The 24,429-nt window shown below is 41.3% G+C and overlaps 1 protein-coding gene across 1 annotated transcript in view; it reads left to right on the forward strand.

Annotated features, from left to right (window-relative positions):
* Positions 1-21,957, forward strand: part of RB1 (RB transcriptional corepressor 1) — an 82,080-nt gene extending 60,123 nt beyond the window's left edge. The window contains exons 18-27 of the mRNA XM_084274797.1: positions 14,172-14,290; positions 14,746-14,891; positions 15,587-15,732; positions 16,317-16,421; positions 17,424-17,537; positions 17,628-17,794; positions 18,842-18,872; positions 19,188-19,330; positions 19,795-19,844; positions 21,830-21,957. Of these exons, the coding sequence (XP_084130923.1) occupies positions 14,172-14,290; positions 14,746-14,891; positions 15,587-15,732; positions 16,317-16,421; positions 17,424-17,537; positions 17,628-17,794; positions 18,842-18,872; positions 19,188-19,330; positions 19,795-19,844; positions 21,830-21,903 (1,095 nt within the window). The 3' untranslated portion in view covers positions 21,904-21,957. The remainder of the gene's footprint in view (positions 1-14,171; positions 14,291-14,745; positions 14,892-15,586; positions 15,733-16,316; positions 16,422-17,423; positions 17,538-17,627; positions 17,795-18,841; positions 18,873-19,187; positions 19,331-19,794; positions 19,845-21,829) is intronic.
* The last annotated feature ends 2,472 nt before the right edge of the window (positions 21,958-24,429 follow it).

Here is a 24,429-nt window from a genome sequence, read left to right on the forward strand (position 1 = left end):
TGTTGGTTAAACATCATGAAGTTTAAAAGCCTTGGCAAAGCTGAAGAGTGAGATCTGTGCTTCTGGTCCACTGCACTGTAATTCACGTAAACAATTTGAAAAAGTGAGATTTATAACATAATAAAGAGCCATGTAAACCTGATCATTTATTCCACAAAGTAGGATTAAAGTGAGCAGTAGTACAGACATACTGTGTATAGTCTGGGTTCACTGCGAGGTGAGTAGGGGTGATGCAGGATGACAGCTTTTTAAGGCAAGTATCCAATCTGGACTCCATTGAAGATGCCCTGAGTTTTCTTATTGACTTTGGGCTGACTGTCTTCATTATTGGTATTGGTTTCCTTTTTTCTCGTCATGTTACAGCCTAAAGATTCATGTCAAGCAATCGAGAGAGTTAGAAAATCACAGACAAATATGCTGCAGATACCTCATGTCGCCCGCAGTTAAAACAGAAAGAATAGAGAACTGGGTACTGGAGAGATAAGTTCAGTTTCTTTGAGATTGTTTTTTATAGGTCTACCTTCAGAAGTGCCTTAATCTGCCACCTCTTATTTCAGTGGAAGTACATGGTAAAACCTGTCTTGGTTTTGCTGTGGCTTAATCATCAGTGTGTGTGTTTCAGAATAGCTGTAGAAGATGCCCACTGACCAACAGATTAGGAACTTGTTAGATACTTAATTTCAAGAAAATAAGTTTACATAGCAGAACTCCTGCTGATGGATTGTTGCATCTGGGCTGAGGTGCCTTGTGTGAGCTATTCTTAAACAGGGAAGATTGTATGCAAGGCTTCCGTCTGCTGCTTTGCTGTACTTGTGAGCACATGTTGGGCAGTAAAACTTAATGTATTTACCTTGGTTTCTATGCAAGTTTTGTGTCTGTATATTTGTAGTGAAGTCAGTGGAGCTGCCTGTAACAGGTATCACACTAACCACAAGCAGAAATGCAGTGTTTTCTCTGCAGTGGAAGCACAGACAGCAGTGAAATATTACATCCAAAACCAAGTAACTCCTTTAAATGTGACAGCTACTTCCATGCATTCTTTGTGTGGCTTCCTCTGAAATAGCAACAAAGAAAAGGAGTGTATAGATGCACAGAACAACTTAAATGTATATACCTCAGAGTGAATTGGTGTGAAAATAGTACTTTTCCTTCCCAGAAGCAATGTGATTAAATATCAAGGTCAGCTTGGTTTTAAGTTGTCTTTGTATTCTCTAAATTTCCTGAAGCAGACAAGTTTTCCTTATTAAAGTAAACCAGAAATTTGTGGTAGCCATGATTTTATTGGCATGGAAATTTCACTACTTTTAAGATAATCCTTTTAGAGCTTTTTGGTTTTTTTTTCTTAAAGTGAACCCTTTGTTTCAGTCCCTCAGCCTTTCTTAAAAAGGATTTTCGGATTCAGGTGGGAGGGAGAAAGGTCTTGCAGGTTCTGTAAAACTAGAGTTGGAAGCAGTTTGTTTAATCTGTCTGACTGTGCTGTGCATCTGCACTGTCCTTCCTGCACAAACCTGTCAATCAAAACACACTTCTGGTTGGTTTTGCTATAACTGTGCTCAAGGCCATGCACGTAGGTATAGCTGAGGTCTTCGTGCCTGCGAGAGGCAGGTTGTACTCCACCTCTACACAGAGTGTACTAAGCTTCGGTACTGCGCCCCGAGCTGATGGTGGGAAATGATCAAAGTAGAAAGTACAAGAAAGGTAGTGTTACCAGAGTCGGCTGAGCTGGAGTTCAGGTTTGTTTTTCTAGTGCAAATAATAGGAGAAGCTGTAAAATGAGAAGAGGAGGCTGAGGGGAGACCTTATCACTGCCTACAACTACCTGACAGAAGGTTGTAGAGAAGTAGGCGATGGTCTCTTCAGCTGGGTGACAGGAGATAGGACAAAGGGAAATGGCACAAAGCTGCACCAGGGCAGGTTCAGCTTAGATATTAGGAAAATATTTTTCACTGAAAGAGTTGTCAGGGCCTGGAACAGGCTGCTCAGGGAGGGGGTTGAGTCACCATCCCTGGATGTGTTTAAAAAAAGGGTAGATGAGGTACTTAGGGATACGGTTTAGCATAGGACAGGAGCAGTTGGACTTGATGATCTTAAAGGTCTTTTCCATCCTTGTGATTCTTTGACTCAACTTTTTCATGTAATGTGTGACCTTTTAACACTATGGAGTTCAAGAGCTCCAAAAAAAATAAGTTTTGGGGGGCCTTCTGTAAGCCTGGCAGTTTAAAATTCCTTGGAGGGAGAGGAAAGCTTCCGAAGTCGTCCCAACCTTACTGCATTTGCTCAAGCCATAGAAAATAAACAGTACAGAGTTCAACACAGTTGCATGGATCTTCGGTAAATCAGTGTTGAAATACTTCAGTTAAATCCTATGCTATGTTCACAACATGATCAAGTTCTAAAACTAGTATGATGCCTTTTAAAATCATTGATCGATGAGCTTCTATTTTGGAATTGCTAAAAGAGATAACACAATTTCATTGTAGGATTTGAAGAAAAGGTTTGAAATGCTTTTTGGTTGGAAAGCAAAATGTAAAGATTCTGTAGGAATGTGTTTCAGTGAAATTTCTTCCAAAAAGGCCAACTCACTCAAAAACCAAACAAACCTGTAGAAGCTATATTAATTTCCCTTAAATGTCAGGAAGTAAAACTAGGAGCAGAAGTGGGTAGTTTTTTTGTGGCTTTTTTTTTTTTTTCTCAAAATAAGATGTAAAACACAGTATTTTCACCAGAAACATTGAAATTTTGGTTTTGCTGTATACAAATGACCAAGAGTTTCTCACAACAAAAATTCAGAGAGCTTGAATAGAAAAGCGGTTTGTTACTGATGGATTTCGCATTCTTCTTGTGGAAGCAGCAGGATAATGAATGACTTCAAGGGAAAAACATAGGTTTTGATCGTTTGGTAATTCAATGCACCTTGTCAGCTAAGTCAGTTTTACTGCTCTGTTGATAGGTGCTCTTCATGTGTTGTGTAATGTCACTGATTTACTACCTCAGGGATAGTCATGTACATTCTTCTCTGTACATGTTGCAGTTTATCATTATATGCCAGTAGAAATACAACCAAAAGGTAAGTGGTCAAGGAACAAGTGTTGCACAGAGGGAGGAGGCAGCAGAGGCCATGCAAATGTCTGGATTTTCATAAAGAAATCTACTCCCTATGCTCAGGAGTATCTGAGCACAAAAAAAAGGGAAAAAATGTATCAAAAGTGTCCTCAAAATTTTGACATTCTTTTAGGCTACGTTACTCTTTAAATTTTGTCACTTTAAAAGGAGGATTTGGTCTCCGTTGTCTTTATAAAGACCCAAGACTCACATGTCTCAGCTGGGCAACTTTGCTTTGAAGTCCTTAGTTGAGTGCATGCTTCTCTGCCAGCTCGGTTTCTGTACAGCCCTTCTTTTGAGGAAGCTGGTTGCCCTCACGGGTCTTGCAAGGAGCTTCTAAACCTAGTTTTGGCTTCAGGTTCCTGAATGAGTGGGCAAAGGCGCTGCAGATGGGAAGATTGGATGCTGAGTATGGATCCTTCACTGCACAGATGCGTAGCACAAGGGATTCCCATAGTGGGGGAAGCTTTTACAGCAGTGCTACTCAAATGTGAAGTGGGTATTCTGGTGTGTGGTATTTCAGTAAAAAAAACCAACCATGGTCTTTCTGGTTTTGTTGATTTCAAAACTGAAAGTTTAATTTTGCTCACCTAGATCCCAGGGAAGTCATCCAGATAGAAGTCCACTGAGTTTTAAACATCAATTTGAGTCATTTCCATGGGCTTGAGCAGGATCTAACTTGCTTTTGTGCTTCAGCACTCGGGCATTTTTGTCCACAAACACATTTTGTCTAAATTCACTGACCTCTCTGTTACTCTACTCTGTTAGCTTATGTGACTCAGACAGGTAAGGAAAAAAAGAAAAAGCAAGCTCTGTCCCAATTTTTAACAAGATTGAAAGAAGGTAAAAATGAGAGGGTTGAGTTGGCAACAAAAACTTGATGGTGCTGTCACCTGGCTGTACTGCAGCTCTTCATGTATCTTGTATTTGTTAGTCAAATAATTCACAGTGACAGTGTGCTAGTATTTCCATCTGTTCTTTCTGCTGTTCCCTGAATGGATGAGGTGAATTTAAGCAGCAGTTGTTTTCTGTGACATCTAATAATTAGACATTGTGTATTAGGCCATTGGTTTTACATGGAAAAGCATCTATGCTTGACTTTATGGTGTGAACTGGAAACAAAGTGTTTTAAAGCACTATAAATCAGTAATTTTCCACATCATTTTGCTCTAAATATCTAAGAGGAAAATGTTCTGCCTGTTTTTCTGGAGCCTGAGTTAGCCTTTGTTGATCGGTCTTCAAATGATTTTTGGGGCTGTGAGGAAAGGCACTGAATACGTTATTTTCCAAAAACTAATACAGGCCTAATGTAGGGGAAATGTTAGCTCAGGCTTCTTGCAGATGCAGGTCAGGTCCAAGTGCCTGTAGCTAGAGTTTACCACACTCACTTAGATCTTACATAGTTTTGATTTTTTTTGCCCATTTTTAGTGTTTTTGCCCTTCTTTGCTAGCTCAGCTACATCCTTTGGTGTTAGAGAAAAGTTAAAGCAGGTAAGTTGCATTGTATTAACATTCCTTTAGTCTTTTTGAGGATCCTAGAGTAACTCCATGGACAAGCCACATGTTTTACTGCAAGGCATTTCCGACTCCATCATTTACTGAGGGATACTCTTGTGTTTGACAGGTAGTTACATTTTTTCCATCTCAGGTCTGTGAAAAGGCAATGCCAACATGCTAATATTTGTTTCTGGTGTGGTTATGCAAATACAGAGTTTGTAGTGAAGGAAGCCAGCTGATGCTCTAAATCGGTGAAACTGCCCTCAGGAGAAGAGGTGACAAGCAGAAAAAAGTTGGGGCTGTAAGGAGGTGAGAACTCCTTTTAGTAGAAAGCACTGTAAGGTCTGCCTCAGAGGTAGCTGCAAAATGGTGAGAGAAAACAGTAGGAATACACTTAGGAAATCTTGAAATACTAGATCTGTAAAATTGCTAAAATGTAAGTAAGAAATGGGTGTTAGATTAAAAAAATCCAATCTTCCAATTTTCTGTTTCAGATCAGTTATTGAAAAGTTTGAGGTGTTTTGAGTGGGGCTTTTTTTAATCTTGTTCTGTGTGATACTATCAAAATTCAATTATTTTCAGACTGGGAGGAATATATTTTAATGAAGGCTAACCGATAGCCCAATATTTTAATCTTTTCTTGTTAATCTGATTTCCAGTGGACTACTCCCTACCTCTGTTACACTGTATTCTGATTGCTAAATAACTGCTTGTAAGGCAGAAGTGTTTCCTGGGAGGCACCTTGTTAAATTCTGTCAGCTGAATGCTCAGAAGCTTCTGCTCTGAAAGCTGAGCACAGCACCGGGACAGCCAGGTTTTGTCTGCCTGGAGCAAATACTAGGTGTAGAATGAGGTAACTGAGCATGAGGTGTTCAATTATAGTAGCACTAAAGTACTGGCTCAAATTAAGATCAAAACTCTCCTTAAGGGGTGGGTTTCTGCCCAAAATGTTGTTACACAGGTCAGTTTTTTACAACTTCAGGGTTTTTTTCTTTCTTCTGTCATGTGCTAGTCACATTTCAGTATTTTCTAAAGGTGGCTGATAAATGTCACATCAAACAGTTTTTATGCTTATGTTGCAGTATTTTGTTACGAAACATGGCACACGGTTTTTTGGAACTCCAATTTCTTTGCCCTGTATTTCTCTTTTAGATTATGCAAAGCACATTGTGAGATATTTGGAGTCCTTTTTAGTTTAAAATATCATACAGCAGTTTGCTCTTAATGCTTTCAGGACATGTATCATCTTCTAGGTAATGTTACTTTTTTTTTTCCTGGAGAACTGGTCTTTCTGTACATGCTACCCACCCATACCTTCTGCAGATTATCTGCTGTAACCTTTTTTTCTCCTGTTCAGTTCATAATTTGTTGATTCCTTTGTTATACTGATACTGTATTTGGTTTGTAAAAATTGCTGCCTACAAAGCTTCCCAGCACACTTACCACTCTTAGCTGGATTAAGAGAATTGGTGGTGGTACGTTGTACCTAAATTTCTCCAACTTCCAATGAGAGACTGGAAAAACACACAAGACTTGAAACCAAGTTTACTGGCTTTAACTGAAAATATCAGAGGTGCTTCATCATCGTGTCTCTGCTTGTACTTGGAAGCATAATTCCTGGAACAGCTCTTAATTGTTCTGAGAACTGGGACTGTGTAAATCAATTAGAAATGAAACTGCTACAACGTGTGATGTGGTGTTGTGATAATCTCATTGTTACATTAGTAATTATATCAATTCTCTTTACTGTGAGAGGCATTTTGTGACCCAAAACTGCTTCTGAAGAAAGTGCTTGTGGGGTATTTTGCTCCTGAGTGTGACAATTTTTTAATGTATGGAAATAACTGTAGAAGTGGTGGTGTTAATACTGTGTGATGTCTGTTAATGTAATGGTCCTTTAATGCATCTGTACTTCCTTTATTGAAAAAGTCTTCACACTCTGTAGTGTTTTTAAGGTTGCTGATATCATTCTCAACCTCAAGGTTTTTGGCAGGACATTTTGTTGTTGACTGATAATATCCTCATTTCCGACAGTCAAATTGTTCACGTCAGGTGGGTTGTTATTTGTGTGTGGTATGCAGTTTGTTGTGTGCTGGGGGGGGAAGGGAGGGTAACTAGTACCAGTTCAGTTTGTCTTTGAGACCTTTGGCTTTCACCTGAAAATCTTGGAGGTTTGTGGCATTGAAGGAGGGTTACACAGGGGAGCTGGGCAATACACGTGCGAATCGCTTCAGATAGAGATTGTTTTGCTAGCACCTCTGCCAGTGCCAACCACAGATCCATCTGGAAGATGCTCAGAGCAATTGCCTTGGGGAAAAATACATGTGGAAGGCGAGCCTACAATGCCATTTTCTTGGATAATCTTCAGAAAAAAAATGCAAGGATTATTGTATTGTGTAGTGCTTTGTGGACCTGCACGTGCAGATGGTTTTTGAAGCAAAGGGTATTTTCCACATTCACATTTTGTAGTGGTTGATTCCACAGCTGAACACTCAGGCTGTAGGGAAAACAATAATTGTAGGTTTTGGCTTTCAGTCCTGCTGTCTGATAATTTCATTTGGTGACTGATAATCCATGGGCTACTTTACTGGCATAACAACTCTGTTTTATTATTTTGCTAATGATTCTTTAAGCTTTCACTCTTGAACCTGAGTGGATATTTCCAGAATTGCTCACACTAACTCTAAAAATATATTTGAATTTAAATAACTTACATTTAAATAATGGTAATGTTAGAGCCCCTTTTTAAAACGTAATGTTAAGATCCTTTTCCCCTGTTCGTAATTTGTCCTTTTATCTCCATTGACTGTTACAGCTATCTTATCATCCAGTCATTGAGAGTCATGAGATCTTTTTGTAGTGAGTCTACTTTTCCTAAAACTGCCTAATTTTATGCTTCTAGCAGCCTCCTTCTCCCAGTGCCTGCCACATTTCCCTGTCACTTGTGAATGTTAAACAGCAGCAGGCCCAGCAGAGAGCATGAGACTTCACTGATAACCTCTCCTGCTGTGAAGATGGACTGTTTATTTATACTTCCAGTATCTGTTGTTCAGCCAGTAGCTACATCCCCATCTGCCCTATGGCAGCCTTACTTGAAGGGGCCTGTCTTGAAGATCTTCTGCAATATCACCCTATTCAAAAGTGTGTTGACCACTTTAGAGGAGAAACCTGGGAACAGGTGAAGCATGACTTCATTTAACCACTGCTGGAAGATGGTGTCTCTTGTCATCCTCCAGCTGCTCGTTTCTGTCCTTGATTTGATGAACCAAAACCAATTCCATTGCCATAAGGTGAACGAGATAGGGGAGCTGCTCTGAATGTAGAACTAAGGCATCCCCTGCCAAAAGGGTTTAACAACCAAAAAACCACCCAACTAAACAACAAGATGACCACAGTTTCCTGCACCAGTTCTGCAGCTTTGCTGACACAAGAGGACTTAGGGACGGTAGGGAGGATGGAACTGGTTGAACAAGAAGTTTGGGATAGTGTCTTTTGGTAGAATGCTGGCTTGTAGTGACATAGAGTATTTGTGTGGTCAAGGCTTTAATGTACTGAGTATTACCTCCTTAGTTACTCAGAGCTTTTCATTTTCATTACAAAAAGAATTGCAAGTTGTTATGTATGAGTCCTGCGCAGAGAAACTGCTGAAGAAAGTGGTGCAAGAGCCTACTGCAAGCTGTGTAGCAGCAGTCTCCATGGGGTCATCCTGAGTAGTTTAAACAAAATGGCTAAATAAAAATGTAGTTCTGCTTGTAGACTGTTTCAAAATTCATTAAAAAAAAAAACAAAAAAGAAAAAAGGGGCCATTTAAAAACAGTAATCTGACAGGCTTGGCAAATAGGAACAGTTCTGCTGACCATGGTTCATTTTCTCTCTTCAGTATTCAACTGGTGATTGGTTTGAGAGCTACTAAGCAATAACTGTGTCAGTAGTTTCCCTATTTGCAGAGTGTTACCTGTAGTGTCTGTGTAGTATTTTTGAACATACCATTAGCATTAGTCACTATCTCAGTGTAGAAGGTCTTTCACCTTTATGGTTAAAATTTAAGAAGTGGAAAAAAGAAAATGGACATTGCTGGAATCCCTGGGTTGTCTTTACATTTGTTTCACTTTTTAATTTAGCTTGACTCTGCTGCTATTTTGAAAAGAAGTTACCACCACAAGTGGCTTATCATGCCTGTCAACTGTTTTTCTTGCTGTAATGTGCTTCTTGAGCATGATTTTTCATCTCTCCCCACACCTTCCTGTAATTTCTGGGGAAGACATGTGGTGGGCCTCTCAGAAGTTTGATGTCTCTTCACGTGCCTCTGTGTCAATTGCTAGGAAGGATATCGTGATGGGTTTTTTATCTTGTAGTGAAGTAGCTCCTTGGACCTTTGCTGAGAAACCCTGTTAATGTAAAACCATCTGGTGAAGAGCAGGTTTGGGAGTGGAGGGGTTGAAAATCAGAGTCTTGATTTTCCTGAAATAATGTCTGAGTTTGCCTCGCCTCTCCAGAGGCTTTGCAAGAAGAACAGATTATTGCAGAGCTGCAAAGAGAATGGACTTGCAGCATCACTTAAAGCAACACAAGTTTAAGATGCATACCCAGGCTGTGGTGGCTTGGCTTTCCTTCTCTGACTGAAGAGATCTGAACTCCTCTTTTGCTAGAACTTCAGATAGCTCTTGATAGGAAACCAGTTTCTCCCATTAGAGATGCTTGATTTCAGATTATTAAGTATCTGTAGTATCTATAATCACTAGATTTCCCCTGCCTCTGCGTACTATATGTTTAGATAAAGGGAGATCCTCACAAAGCTTGATGGCAATACACTGGAGATGGGTACAGTATTGGATACAGTTGTATTAAATGTATATTTCCTCTAAGGACTCAAAAGCAGATCTGACAGTATTCCTATATGAATGAAACGATTAACACTGCAGTTATGAATGTTTTTCTTTATAAATTTCCTAAAAACAAGCCCTAATAAGATTGTAATTTAAATAATGTGACTGATATATATGAAATTAAAACACAGTCCTTAATCTGACTGGTTTTTCATGGTAAATACTATTTAAATTTAGACTGTGAAATATATTTTGTTTTGGCAGACCTGAATTGTTTCAGAAATGAATACTAATTTTCACATGAAGCTTCTGAAAAGAAAATTGAAAGCGAGTGTCTACTGTCTGGGCATGCAGTTCCTTCATGGGAAAGAGGAGTGGAAGTAGCTCATGGGGATCCAGACCTTGCATTTGCATTCCAAAGCTGTCAACTTCCATTCCAAAGCTGTCAGTTCTCAATCAGCTTTGTTTTGCCTTGTCAAATCACAGCCACCTTCTAGGATGTTATTGAAGAACATTTCTTAATGTCATCTATTGTATTGGCTGATTCAATAATTTGGGGTAGAGTTGATTATATATTGGAAAAAAAAAACCCACTAAAAAACCCAAAATGAACATGAAGCACACTGATGAGGTAGTTAGGCACTGACAATACATAGTTCAGTGATAAACTTTGCATTAAAACTTACTGGAGACAAATAACTAAAACCTGAAAATTGATTAGGAAATAATTGTGAAGTATAGAGATATAAACAAGTAAAAAATAAAATAAAAAGTCTTAAAAATATTGTGAACTGCTGAGAGTAAAGCTGCTTCTCAGGGACTCCCTCTGTTGTCAGTGGAGTACACCCAAACCCCCTGGATAAGTTCTTCCCCTCATTTAAGGATTTAGGTCTTTCATTTAATCTTCTAATGGAAACCAAAGTCTGGTTAAACATGTTGTTGGGACAGAGTTGATGGAAAGATCAGGAAGCTGGGAAGCACCTGTGTGTTCTGTAGTTTCACCATACCCAAATAAAGACCAGCTAACAAGGAATTGTGCCTGATTTGTCTATAAAAGGAGCTTCCAGATGGGTGAAACACCCTGCAAAGCCCCGCTCAGTTCACAGAATTTGCACTGGGTAGTGTGAGAGGGGACTGAGTCAAATCTAAGTCTTAACTCTTCATTCCAGTCCCAGTAGCCATTTGACCCTGACAGACTTCAGGCTGTAATCACTTTTCTTCCTTTTTGTGCTAATCAAATGGGGCCTCTCCAGCAATCGCAGAAGAAGTTTCAGATGAAATGCAGAACTTCACTTAATTAGTAAAATTTATTCTGTGGCTGCATCTAGTAACATTAATCGGTTACTGAGCATTAATTAAACATGGCAAAACTCCTTTCATGTGAAAGGGGAGTGCATTGGAGGTGACCTGTTGACCTGAAGTGCTGCTTAAAAGCTTTAAAAAGCGATATAAAATTTGTAAAAGATAGTGTGAATAATGTTGCTTTAGAAACAGGTTACTGATAAACACTCCTGTTTGATAAAGCTGGACCCAGGGGTTAAAGTTCTTTGGTGACTTACTTAAAGGATTGGTGATTGTCTGGTTAATGAGACGGTACTTCACCCCCTTTGAGCTGGAGGTGGATTGTTGAATACAGAATATCAGGACTAAAACTGAACAGAATTTGCCCTGATAAGCTTGAAAACTCCCAGCCAGCTGCAGATCACACTTCACATTCCCTAAATGGGAGTCTTTTTTATGTTTAAGGCACCAGCTTCAGTGTAGTACCTACTTCTCCAACTACGTGGCTGTGCATATAGAAAGCTACCAGCAAGAGTGGGTAGGGCTCCTGGGGAAAAGAGCACAGAGGGCTTCATCTGAAGCCCTCTCTGCTGTAAGGTAGCAATTGTGTTTTGCAGAATGCCCACCTTAAATTTTACCAGGAATTTTCACCTTTTCCTCCCTTGTGCAGCTGCAGCACTAAGAGTTTCTGCAGTCAGGGTAGGCAACTTGACCACGCTTTCAAGGGCACGGGTTGATTCAGTGCTTTCTCACATCCTACCATTGCTGGGGGCTGTCCAGGTGATAACACCTTGTTTATCTTGACATGTTTTTAACCACGGTGTCAATTAGTTTGCGTGGGACCAAAAAAAGACAGATTAGATTTCCTGTGGCTTGCCACTCAGCCTCTATAAGTAATGCTGCTATACAGAGACTGTCCTCTTGCTAACTGTAGTTTATCTAACTCCTGGGAAGCAGCAGTAGCTTCCACAGTTTCTTACAGGGTGAAGTTTTGTGTGCCAGTCAGCTGATTGAACAGGTTGTTGTCAGTAAATGCAGGACATCTTGTACTCCCCATTTTCTCCCCTTTCCCGCTTTGCTCCCAGCCTTGATGATGCTGTTGCCCAGTCTTAACACTTGCTCTGGCTCTGCTTGTGGTGCTCTGCAGAGCTGGCTGTCCTGCCCACTCCCTCAACCACTTAGTCCTTATCTCAAATTCCTCGAGCCCCACGTTGGGCGCCAAAATAGACTGGGGTAAAACCACGAGACTGGCTTAAATCTGTTGTTTTTTCTGTTAACTTTCTGCTGGTTTAGTGCATCTTATGTGGGGGTTGACTGATTGTCAGGGCTGGCGAGAAGAAGAGGAGGAGTGACAGTGCTGTGAAGGAGACGGGTCCCTTCCATGGGTGGCAAGGGGTGGCGTCCCCACACCTTACAAATGAAGTCCTACTCTGCGTAGTGAAAATTTGGAGCAGGGTTGAGAGGGAACTGGAATTGCTGGTCTCGGGTGCTACTTTCGTAAATAGTAACTTTTGCTTTTGTTTCTTGGCCCCTAGTTCCCATTTATTCAATGCCTTTTCCTCCTACTGATGCTTCATTAAAAGCAGCACTTCCCCAGTCATTGATAGCTAAAACGTGAAATGAGCCAAGTGGGATTTGCACGTAGTTAAGGCACCATAACTTAATTCAGCAATGAATGATTGCTTGCTCTGGGAAGGAAGGTGGGACTCTTCAGAGCATAGTGGAACACTGATGGGAATAATAAAAAGGAAAAGACCAGGTGGGCACAAGAATGAGAAATGGAGGAGGTTGTGTCTCTGCATTTCCAGCAAGGGCTGAGGCTGACAGAAACACCTGAGAAGTGCATGTGTTCCAAAGCACAGGGAAAGATGATGCAAACCGGCCTGAAAGAGCTGATCTGGTTGAGAAGTGATGGAGAAATAACTACATGGTTATGAGTCAGTAACCGTTGTTTCTCTGTTGTGGATGGAACAGCTCCAGTATGGCCAAAAATCATAATATAAAAATGACATGGTATGAAAAATTGTAACTCTCTAGTCACTCTTGTCTTGTTCCTCTCAATTTTCAGTTGATGCACTTCAAAGCATTCTTCTTTGTGGCTGTTGTTAGAAATATGTGTGAGGAAAGGTTATGTCAGTTTTAGTTCTAGTAAATCTAGTCTAGTTTTACTGGGCTGCTTCTTGCTGCCTTAGCCAGGTGATGCAGCCTGCTTTACCTGCATGCTGTGCTCCTGTTTGTTATTGTAGCTACAATTTTGTCATCTGTGCCATCGTGTTTTAATATTAATGGGCTGCATTTGTAGGATCAAATAGACCTTGGACAATCAGATGAAGCATTATGTACGGAGCATTGAGCTGACTGATTTTACTGCTGTCTTTTGGGGGTTCATTTGGAGGGAAATGCTGAGTGCCTGGTTTTGCTCTCTCTGCTCCAAGTCCTACAGACACCATTTTTTCCCAGGAAGGTGGATATTTGCTAATCAGATGTTCTGTGGCTTTGGGGTTCTGATGCTGCACTGTTGGAAGTCAACATTGTGCTCAAATTGAGTCTCCTGTTTCAAGGAAATTTAAAAAAAAACCCCAAACCCAGAAGGCAGCAGCCCTGTGTTTCCAAAATTGGTTATAAATACGGTACCAAACATACTTTCATGTGCAGTCATGCTGTTTCGGCGTAATTCTGCTCTGTGCGTGACACACAAGCAGCAAAGCCTGAGATTGTGTTTCTGTGAGACTGATGTTTGTTACTGACATCAGCACTTGGACTGTTGTTGCTTCATCCCAAATCTTCTCTGTTCCACTTACGTCCTCTCTGCATCACCTCCTACCTAAAGCTCTGAGTAGGTTCAGATGTATTCCAGCTGCCTTGCCGAAAGTATTGATGATTGACCTAAAGTTGAAATGGTTTTTGGGCATGAGGGCAGAGACTTCATGTGAGTGACTGTAACTCTGCAACATGATACCATAGAGATCTAGTGCAGTTAGATGAGATACAACCGTGTTTTATGTAATACTATGTGCAAAATATTGAATAGCTGATGGAACAGAAACGGATTGACACTAGATAGAGCAGTAACTTTTAGTCACCAGTGCATTTCTGGGGTTCCCCCCCCAGGAAATGTGACTTTTTATGCAATTTCTTGCATTGTTTGGTCGTCTCTTCAGGAGTAGCTGTTTAATAGGAGATAATAAGAGACTCTAGAACACAACTGTGTCACAATTCTGTAGTTAGCCTATATTGGATGGACTGATGCCTGAAACAGAAAAAGCATTTGTTGTATTTAATAGTTCAAATTTGTCAGTTAACTATTTAAAATTTGTCTGGCAAAATTCAAGTGTTCTGAAGTATTTCAAGGCATTAATCTGCTGTTTAGGGCCATGTTTTAGGGGTTGGTTTTAGAGAAGGAACAGAATCCATCCAATGTGGTTGTCTGTTCTTAGTATAACATACTGTAACTCCTTTTTCCAGGGGTCACCTCTGTTCGATCTTATCAAGCAGTCGAAAGAACGAGAAGGCCAGACCGATCAGCCAGAGCCCACTTCTACTCTCAATATGCCTCTCCAACATAATCACACTGCAGCAGACCTGTAAGTGACATGCCTGCTAGTGGTCTAGTCAAATGAGAAGTTAATATTGCCCTTAATACCTAATTCCAGTGGTATTCTGTTTTCCTGCTTGTTAGGCTTGATACTTAGGTTATGTTGAGCTGTTGTATTTGCTGCTGCTTATCATGCAGCAAATTTGCTGCATGATTTTGCTACAAGCCCTTTCAAACTTAGGACTGCAAAGTGTTTTCTTACTTGTCTAGAAATGAATGGGTCCCTTTATTAGGTATTTAATCATTAACTTGAATTTTTAATCCCTGATATGGGAATAGCTGGTTACAGTAGCAACTAATTTCTTTTAGAGGGGGAAGAGGGAGAATTTCCTGCAAGTATTATATTATATTACATTATATGATATGATATTACATATAGGTATATATAAAAATTGTTCCTTTATCCTGTGATGTTGAAGTGCTTAATAAATGTTGAATCTGCAGCTACCTTTCTCCTGTGAGATCTCCAAAGAAGAAAGCATCTGGACCTCCTCCAAGTGCTGCTTCCACTCCAGACGCTCAGCCAGCTGTGACCCCCCAAACACAGAAAGCACAGAAATCTACCTCCCTCTCGCTCTTCTACAAAAAAGGTTTGTTGCTTCTGTACATGCTGAAGTTGCAAAGTTATCTCTTGTCATTTGTCCTTATTGGGTTTTGGAGCAAAACATTTCATTAAAAAAAATTATCTGCAGTAGAATCTGCAGTACACACCTCACAAAGCCCTCAGCTGGAAGGAATGGTAAAACGATGCCAGCAGATTAATGTGTGCGGTCTGCACGCTGCAAGTTTGAAGTGAAACCTACTGGTTGTAAGAATGGCCTTATGGGCTCAGAGGGAGGGTACTTCTAGCCAAGTTTTTTTTTTTCCTTCAGCAGTGACCATAAACAGATGTCATGGGGAGGCTTGAGAACTGAGCAAGCATCTGTGCTGCTTCCCCTGAATGCTTTCCTAAGATTTGACTTGCCCCAGCCTGGAAGGTTTTCCTGAGCCCTTTGCGATGTGGCAGCTTCGTCCCAGTAGATTTGTGTTCCAAATGCTTGTTCAGACTCTTCTTGAATCAACGCAGACACACATGGGCAGCATTGTTTGGTGTGGGCTTCCCTGTGTCCACTACCTGTTGTATGAAGAGTCTTTTATGTTTATTTTGAACCTGGCTTCTGCCACCTTCATTTGCTGACTTGTAGTTCATGTGAACCTTCACTGGTCCATCCTCCATCACACTCCTTGTATTTTCTGTACCCCTGTTATTACCATTTCTGTTTATTTTTCTTTTCTCTTTTTCAAGTGTATCTACTGGCCTACCTTCGACTACATACCTTGTTCTTCCGGCTTCTCTCTGAACACCCCGACCTGGAACCCTTGATCTGGACCCTCTTCCAGCATACGCTGCAAAATGAGTATGAACTCATGAGGGACAGGCACTTGGACCAGGTAACATTACAAAAAAGTTTTGTAAAAGTTGAGAAGGACTCTCCTGGATGAAATGTTCCTTATTGCCATCATTAGATGTGTCTTTAGCCATTGGAAATGGTAATTTGAGTTTTTATTTCTCTACTGATCACTCAAATGAGAAATTAATTAGAGTGAAGCCTATCATCTCATGGGTTTTTAAGTACTGGCACTTCCTTGCTATGGGATCTTCAAATACCATTTATAGCTATTTTCAAAGTAATGAAGACACACCGAATTTCCTAACAATTTGCATAAGAAAATACTGGTTTTCATTGGGAAGATACCATGTGTGGTGATAAATGTTTTGCTCTTCTACCCTAAAATTACAGTGTGGAAAACGAGTTTGAGAAGATACTATCAGCTCTAATTAGTTGATTGTCACACAGAAATGGAGGGAACAGTAATTGACTTACATTTTAGAAGTTCTTAGGAAGTGGAGTTGCATGCTGGTTTAGAGAGGACAGTCAGTACTAGAAAGCTCATCAATTGATTTCATAACTTGAAATGAAGGAGCTGCATTAATTTTCTGCATTTCTGGTTGTCCTGCTTTGTTTCTTTACTAGATCATGATGTGTTCCATGTATGGCATATGCAAAGTAAAGAACATAGATCTCAGATTTAAAATAATAGTTTCAGCATACAAGGAGCTGCCCAACACAAATCAAGAGGTATGGAAATTCATTAATTTCATAAAAATGTTACAAATTAATTGTTTCTCACTGTCTAGAACAAAAATGCCCGATCTGCAACATACAACAGAAAACTGCTTTGTGGAGGAGGAAACCGGCTCCAGTACTAAATGTCTCTTTAAACATCTCTCACAAGTAGCTGGTAACTTCTCTGAAAGCAAACTTACTTTTACTTAAAGACACTAAATAATGTTTTATGATTCTATTTTGAGATGGGATGAAACATTCAGGTTGCTAAAAGGATTTTCAAAGAGCCCCCTAGCAGTGTTTGTTAAGGGGGATATTAGCAGATAACGTTCTGTAGAAGCTTTCAAAGAAGTAAGATATGGGACAGATATGTATGGTTCTGTGTCACACTGTATTAAAGTTGTGGGCTTAATTCTGACAACTGAGCAGTTTCTTTCTTTGCAAGGGCCTTACAGCACTTGAATCTGCACAAAAGGATAATTAATTCAAGAGAAAATCAAACAGTTAATTAACTGTAGGCATCCTTTTTGTAGCAGAATTTCTTATAGTGTATTCCTGCATCTTGGCTGAACTACAGACTTTTGTCTCCAAGCCTAAAGAACTCTTTTATCCCCATGGGTTAGTAGCAGGTTAATTTCAGCCTTCCAAGGCACACACAGTAGCAAAGCCTTTTGTTGACAGTTGCATGTGTGAAAGTTAAAGGGAGCTTAAATTTGGAAAATGTTGTGGAAGCACTGATGAACTTCCTTGCTAAGGGGCTGCACCAGCGAATGAGGCAGATGCTTCTACTGATGTTCATAAATAGTAGTTACTATGCAAGTAACTACTATGTTGTAGTTACTATGCAAGTAACTACTACATAGCAGTAGCTTGCGTACCGTACACGTGCCATCTTAGCTCTTACCTAACACAGACTTTACAAATGGTTTCTCAAATGTCAGGTTTTCATATGCCCCCTCTGCTACCCCTCCCCTTTTTTTTTTAATCTGTGTGTGATTTTCTCACTCTGTGTAGACTTTCAAACGTGTTCTTATCAGGGAAGAGCAGTACGACTCCATCATAGTCTTCTACAACTTGGTGTTTATGCAGAAGCTGAAAACCAACATTTTGCAGTATGCCTCCAACAGGGTGAGCTGTTAGTTGTGTTCACTATTCAGTGTTTAATCGAACAGGAATCTATAGACAATAAAACCTTATGATTATTTAACTTTTTTATAGCCTCCCACCCTGTCACCTATCCCACACATGCCCCGCAGCCCTTACCAGTTTTCCAACTCTCCTCGGCGTGTCCCTGCTGGCAACAACATCTACATCTCGCCCTTGAAGAGCCCTTACAAATTCTCTGACGGGTTTCAGTCACCCACAAAAATGACTCCAAGGTCTAGGTAAGGTATTGAGGAGCATTTCTTTGACTAAATTCAAGGTATTTGGGGGAATTTTAATGGTATCAAACTAGAAAACCGCATAGTCCAGTTTGTCAATAGCCTGTGGTTATTGTATCTTTATTGGTTAAAAGTTAGTGACCTGCATTTGGAATCCTTATTCACCTTTAAGGACTCCTTTTCAGTTTAGCCAGTGTATTCAAGGAGCTTTGTGGGGTTTTTTTTCTTCTAAAAAATTTTTTTTCCAGACTAGGCACATCCAAGAGGAGGTTTCTGACAGAGTTGCTGAAACATTGTTGGCTTTGACTCTGGATCACACTGCTGAAAAACACAGATGAGCTTTGTACACTTGTTTAGAGAGAAAATACTTTGCTTTTGAAGCAAAACGGTTCAGAATATTTGCCTGAGCAGAACATTTCAAACGTGGTCACTCTTTAGCGGATGAGGATGATGGCAAATGTGCCAGTTTCCACTGGACTTTCCAAAGTAGGATCAACTAGGCCCTTGCACCTGGCCCTCTGTGCCAAAACCTAAATTATTATTGCATATTTTAGGTTGATATCCTGCATGGTTTTGATTAGCAAATGTCTAAAAGTACTGAGGAAAGGATGGTTGTCTGGGTGCCTGGCACTAAAGTGCCTTCCTGCTGAGAAGGGGCGGGCTGCAGGGCCTCGGGTTCTTTCAAGCCACAGTTTCTTTTCTGTCTGTGTGGCACAGCTGACTTGGGAATTCAGCATTCCCTGGCCCGAGTGGAAATGTGAATGCTCCCAGTGTGAATTCCCTCCCAGGGATGTGGTTGAGTCACCTTCCTTGGATGTGTTTAAAAAAAGGGTAGATGAGGTACTTAGGAATATGGTTTAGCTTAGGGTGGGAATGGTTGGACTTGGTGATCTTAAAGAGTCTTTTCCATCCTTGTGATTCTGTGATTCAACATGGTGACAGAGAGTCTGGGTTTGTACTCTTTGCTAATGTCTTACCCTAAACTGGGCAAATTCGTGCATGTAATTAGTGTTAAATGTAGCTTAATCTTTGTTGTTCTTCTTTTGGCAGAATTTTGGTCTCAATTGGTGAATCGTTTGGGGTGAGTTTTAAATTTTTTTTTAAATATTTTGTCTTAAATGCGTGTAACTTGTGGAGGAGTGGGGTAGCTGGCCAACACCTGTAGAACTGGCCAGGGAGCATCTCTAAAATAACATAGTATTTTATGGAATTTGTGAGCACAAAGATTACAGTCCCATTAACTCCTTTCACATCTCCAGACCTTGCTTTTAAAGCGCTTTAAGAAGAGTTCTTAAACTGCCAGTTTAGACCTCCTAGTTTAATTTTTTTTTTAGTGGATAATCTGGAAAATTTGAGTAGTTTTGGCAATTCTTTCCCTATTTTCTTATAATTTCAGACTTCTGAGAAGTTTCAAAAAATAAACCAGATGGTGTGCAACAGTGAGTGCCAGCTAAAACGCAGCGCGGAGGGAAGCGCCGCTCCGAAGCCCCTGAAGAGGCTGCGCTTTGATATAGAAGGGACAGACGAAGCCGATGGAAGGTGAGAGATTGTGCTTGAATTTCAGTAAGCTTTAGGTGCATTTGGTTCTGGGGGTTTCCCATGCTACCTTCTTCCTGACATTCTAACCTCTGTTAATGTGGGAGTTTTAGTAAATAGGCTAAATGAGAGGCATCGTACTTGTCAAATAGGTGCTTTGACGTCAGAAGCAAGGATTGACTTACACACCCAGCATCCCAGGGTTACTGCTGAGCACTAAACCATCCATAAAGACTGTAGTTGTCTTTACTCAGTCTCTTCAAAAACCAACCCCGTGGGTTTTTTTGATGTGTGAGAAATCAAGCCACTCTTCAGCAGGAGGAAGAAAGTGTTTGCATCTCTGTAAATGGAGGCATTAAGCACCAAAACAAACTAACCTTGATTTATAGCTAGGTTTTTGGGGATAAAAAGCTAGGTTTCATGGGGGTGTTTTAACTTCTGCTTAATCAAATGCTTTCTGTCTACAGCAAACACCTACCCCAGGAGTCCAAGTTCCAACAAAAGCTTGCAGAAATGAGTGAGTATTATTTTTTTTCCCCCTGTTAACTGCACAGCAGTGAGTGCTTGGATAAAACAGTTTGTTTTCAGACAAAAACATTGGATAAAAACATTGCTCAATACTGATATCATTTAGGCAGCTTGCTTAATATTGTTGTACATGCTCCATTTGATCTTGAAAATGCTGGTTATAAAATGGAAACCCTCAAAAGCCTTTTTGAAGACGTTGACGTTAAATGGCATGGCCATTTAGAAGCTGCTCTATTACATGTTGAAAACAAGCCTGACACATTCTCCCTAAAAGCTAGAATTCTTGAAATGGGATTAAATGCTTGCCAAGGCTTTCCCATTTGTTCCAGAGACCGACCCTTAGCTGAGAGCTTGCAGGTAGAAATCGTAGCAGTAATTGCAGCTGCTTTTAGTTGACCAGAACACTTTTTGGGGTGATTACAGTATAGTAAAGGAAAATTATATACACAGGAAAATTGCCCATGATTTTGTCGTCTTTTATACTAAAATGCCAGAGACTGCTGTTGCTTCTACTGCAGATCAGCATTTCATTCTGATTTTATGGGATCACTTCCCTGTTTTTCCAACAAATTTGAGACCTAGCTCATGAAAAGAAAACCATCCTGGTCCCCACGTCCATGTTTATCTTTTCCCCTCCTGAGAAGGAACATAGAATGCATTAGGCTGGAAGGGACCTTTAGAGGCCATCTAGTCCAACCCCCCTGCAGTAAGCAGGGACACCTTCACTAGATCAGGTTGCTCAGAGCCCCATGGATCCTGAACTTGAATGTCTCCAACATGCTTGGTCTGACCGGGCTGTTCTTCCTCTCTGGTGGAATCTGAGCTCTGCAGCTCAGCAGATTTTCCTGTTACAAATTCTCACCTAGGGAGTTTGTGTGTTGTCAGGGTAGGTCTGACTACAGATCCAGGCCCCTCTGGTTTATTTTAGGGTAAGGAAAGGTTTTAGTATTTACTTGTGGCAGAGGTTAAGAAGGGATGTGCTACTTTGTGTCTCACTGGGAGGAAAAGGCCTTTCCAGTGTGGGATGCGAGGCTGCTCAGCCTGTTGAGTCTGCCTGGAAATGAGCTGAGATCCCGGTGTCCATCGGCTTCTCTTGAAGATGAAAGCAGACAAGGCCAGGGTGCAGAAGCAATGAGAGCTCCAGTGAAGGGGCAGAAGGAATTTGACATGTGCAAGATGGACCAGCAATTCTTGAAGTGAAGTGTGGGATGTAGGGCCTGGGGGTCCTGGAGGGCAGCAGAATAACCATGAGCCAGCAGTGTGCCCCCATGGCCAAGAAAGCCAATGGCAACTTGGGCTGTATCAAGAACAGTGTGGCCAACAGATAGAAGATGGTTCTCTTTCCCCTCTGCTCTGCACTGGTGAGGCATGACCTGGAATATTGTGTGCAGTGTTGGGCTCCCCATTCAGTAAGGACAAGGAACTACTGGAGAGGGTACAGAAATGGGCTACGAAGATGATGAGGGGACTAGAACATCTCTCTTACAAAGAGAGGCTGAGGGACTTGTGACTTTGTAGCCTAGAGAAGACTGACAGGAGATCTTATCAATGCTTATAAATACATGAGGGGTGGGTGCCAGGAGGATGGGGTCAGTCTTTTTCAGTGGTGCCCAGTGACAGGACAAGAGGCAATGGGAACAAATCTGAATATAGGAAGTTCCACCTAAACATGAGGATGAACCTCTTTACTGTGAGGGTGATGGAGCACTGGAACAGGCTGCACAGGGAGGTTGTGGGGTCTCCATCTTTGGAGATGCTCAAAAACTGCCTGGACGCTGTCCTGTGCATCCTGTTCTGGGAGGGGGATTGGACTAGATGATCTCCAGAGGTCTTTTCCAACCCCTGTAATTGATTTTATTTAGTGCAATTCAATTGCTTGTGTCATTACTAAATTTTACAAGAGATGACGTCCAAAGTAATTCTGAATTCAGTATTTAATTTCACTGTTCTTTTTTTGTTTTCTTTCCTGTAAAGCATCTACTCGAACAAGGATGCAAAAGCAGAAGCTGAACGATGGAAATGATACCTCAGCCAGTGAGAAGAAGTGAGACTCAGGACCGGGGGCCGCGCTGCGGTCCCGCTTCCACGGCTTTTGTTTTACAGCCTCCATTAATTGAGTTGCTTTTTTTAGTTGCTTTTTATTCTGAACTGCTAGTTTAAAGCTTTTGGACTTTTTACCTTTTTTTACAAATGGCTTTCCCGATGCTTTGCCTTACGATGTAGTGTGTACACAATGCAAGCCACTGAATTTAATTTATATATATTTTTTTGAGCATCTTAAAAGCCGACTTGGAAGGCGCCTTCGTTTCCTATTGCAGCATCACTGATTCAAGCCGATTCAATCTGCCTGGATTGAATTTTTTCTGTCTGAAGACAAAAATTTTAGCTAGAACGATATGAAATGCACTAATTTTGTTTTTTAGATTCCTTTTTTTTTATTAGATTTTCCTAACTTGCCAGCTTTTGAGAGCGAGGAGCCAGCTTTCTGTCTCCCTGTACAACCAGCACATCAGGTTCCCGTTCAAACCACGCAGCGGCCGCGGACCTGGCGTTGGGGGTGCAGCATGAATTCGGAGGGACCTCCTTAGGTACCCGTACTACTGAAAGCTTCGTGCTGGGTGGTGTTTCCTTCCCCAGCTCTCGCCGCGGTGTAAATCCAGGGGGTGGCTACGCAGCCCCGTTGGTTTGAATTTCACGGACTATGAATCCCCACAGAGAATCCTCCCAGAACCAGAAGCTTCTTCCCACCTGCAGAGCACTTGATGTGGAATTTCCTACCTTGGAAAACCTCCGTGATTAAAAAGAGCCCCAAACCTCAATCCCACCTGGTACACAGAAGATTCTGAAATCCTCACCATGTAGAATTTTCTTGATCTCCCCACATTTTAACTGTAGCCAAACCAAACAGCTTGCCAAACAGGCACCAGTACGTTCCCATAGCTGAAAGCAGCGTGTCTCCAGTGGGGTCCCAGGTCAGCGTAGCCCGGTGACTAAAAGCACAGGGCGTCTCCCGTCGCTTCGCTGCGGCGTCTGCACAAAAGCCACGCTCAATGAGCCCATGCTGGGACAACCAGCCTGCCTTATTCTTTTTCATACTCAACTTATGAACTGTCACAACTGGAAGAAAAAAACCAACCAAGAAACACTCCAAAAAACCCCAAACCAGACCAAAACCTTTTTCTGTCCGAGGGCTTTGTAAGTTACTGAGTCAGATTCTGGATGTTTTTCTTATGATGACAAAAGTGTTTGCAGAACAGCCAGTGGAGGGAAGCACGTGTTTTACTTCCAGGGGATTAAAATACTAGTAAATAAATGAATTCTTAATTTAAAAGTATCCATTTTTTATTAAATCTAGCTTTTGCAGCTACTTGACTTAAAAGTCACAGTGGAGACGCATACTGTTCATCACCCAAACATTTTAAGGCATCATCTCCTCCAAGTAGCTTGCTCAGAAGCTGTTTAGGTGACCCCAGCATCCTTACAGCGGTACCTTTGACAGATCAGTTCTTGTGCTGAACGGGAGCTGATCCTACAGCTACTAAAAGAACTCCACAAGCAGCACACTGAGCTACCGACTTCATTTTAAAATAAAACCAAATGATTTTTTTTTCATCTCAACTTGGCTTCACCTTTCTTCCTGAAAAACGGACAGAAGCATTGAGAGAAGATCCTTAGTGTTTGTTTCCTCGCTGTTTGCAGAGTTCTACGGACAGAAGGTGTGTTAACACTGGGGTAGGCTGACCCTAATCTCTGATAAAATAGCTGCAGGTCTCAGTGAGCCTTTGGCTAGCGGGGTGACCTGAGAGCCCAGTACCTAAACAGAGTCAGTATTTCTTTGCTGTGACAACGTGGGGGGTTTTTTGTTCAACAGTCTGAAGGCTTTACATCAAATGTACAATAATATTTTATACAACTAATCAGTTTCTCTCCTTTCAAGGTAAATAAACTAGCTTTTAAAAGATTTATAGTCAGTAATCTTCTTGTGTTAGAGGAGAAGGTGGCTTCATGTGGTAATGATGTCCTTTTGTATCTCACTTCCACCGTGATTCTACAGCTGGTAGAAGCAGAGGGCACCCCATCTCCAGTGATTCCCTCTAGGTGCAGAGGTCCAAACAGTTGCACTGTTGGGCTTCAGAGTCTTCCATGGGACATTCTGGAAATGTTGGTGTTCTCAGACCTTTTGTTCCAGGGTCACCTCTGGTAATGCTTCTAGCAGACACTGTCCCCTACCGTGGTCTGGGTCATTGCCACGGCCCTTGCAGAGGTGTCTGAGGCAGTCCTTCAGAGAAGCTGGTGTCCACGTTCAGAAGAGAGTTCCCTTCATTTCACCGCCCTGACTTTCCTAATTCTTTCACTCTCAGAACTGCTAGAGTCAGCATCAATCTGGTTTGGGTTGGGAGGGACCTCAAAGATCATTTAGTTCCAGCCCCCTGCCGTGGGCAGGGACACCCTCCACTAGACCAGGCTGCCCAGAACCCCATCCAACCTGGCCTTGAACACTGCCAGGGAGGGGGCAGCCACAGCTTCTCTGGGGAACCTGTGCCTCACCACCCTCACAGGGAAGGATTTCTTCC

Source organism: Gallinula chloropus (genome assembly GCF_964237585.1).
Source record: "Gallinula chloropus genome assembly, chromosome: 1".
NCBI classification, from domain to species: domain Eukaryota; kingdom Metazoa; phylum Chordata; class Aves; order Gruiformes; family Rallidae; genus Gallinula; species Gallinula chloropus.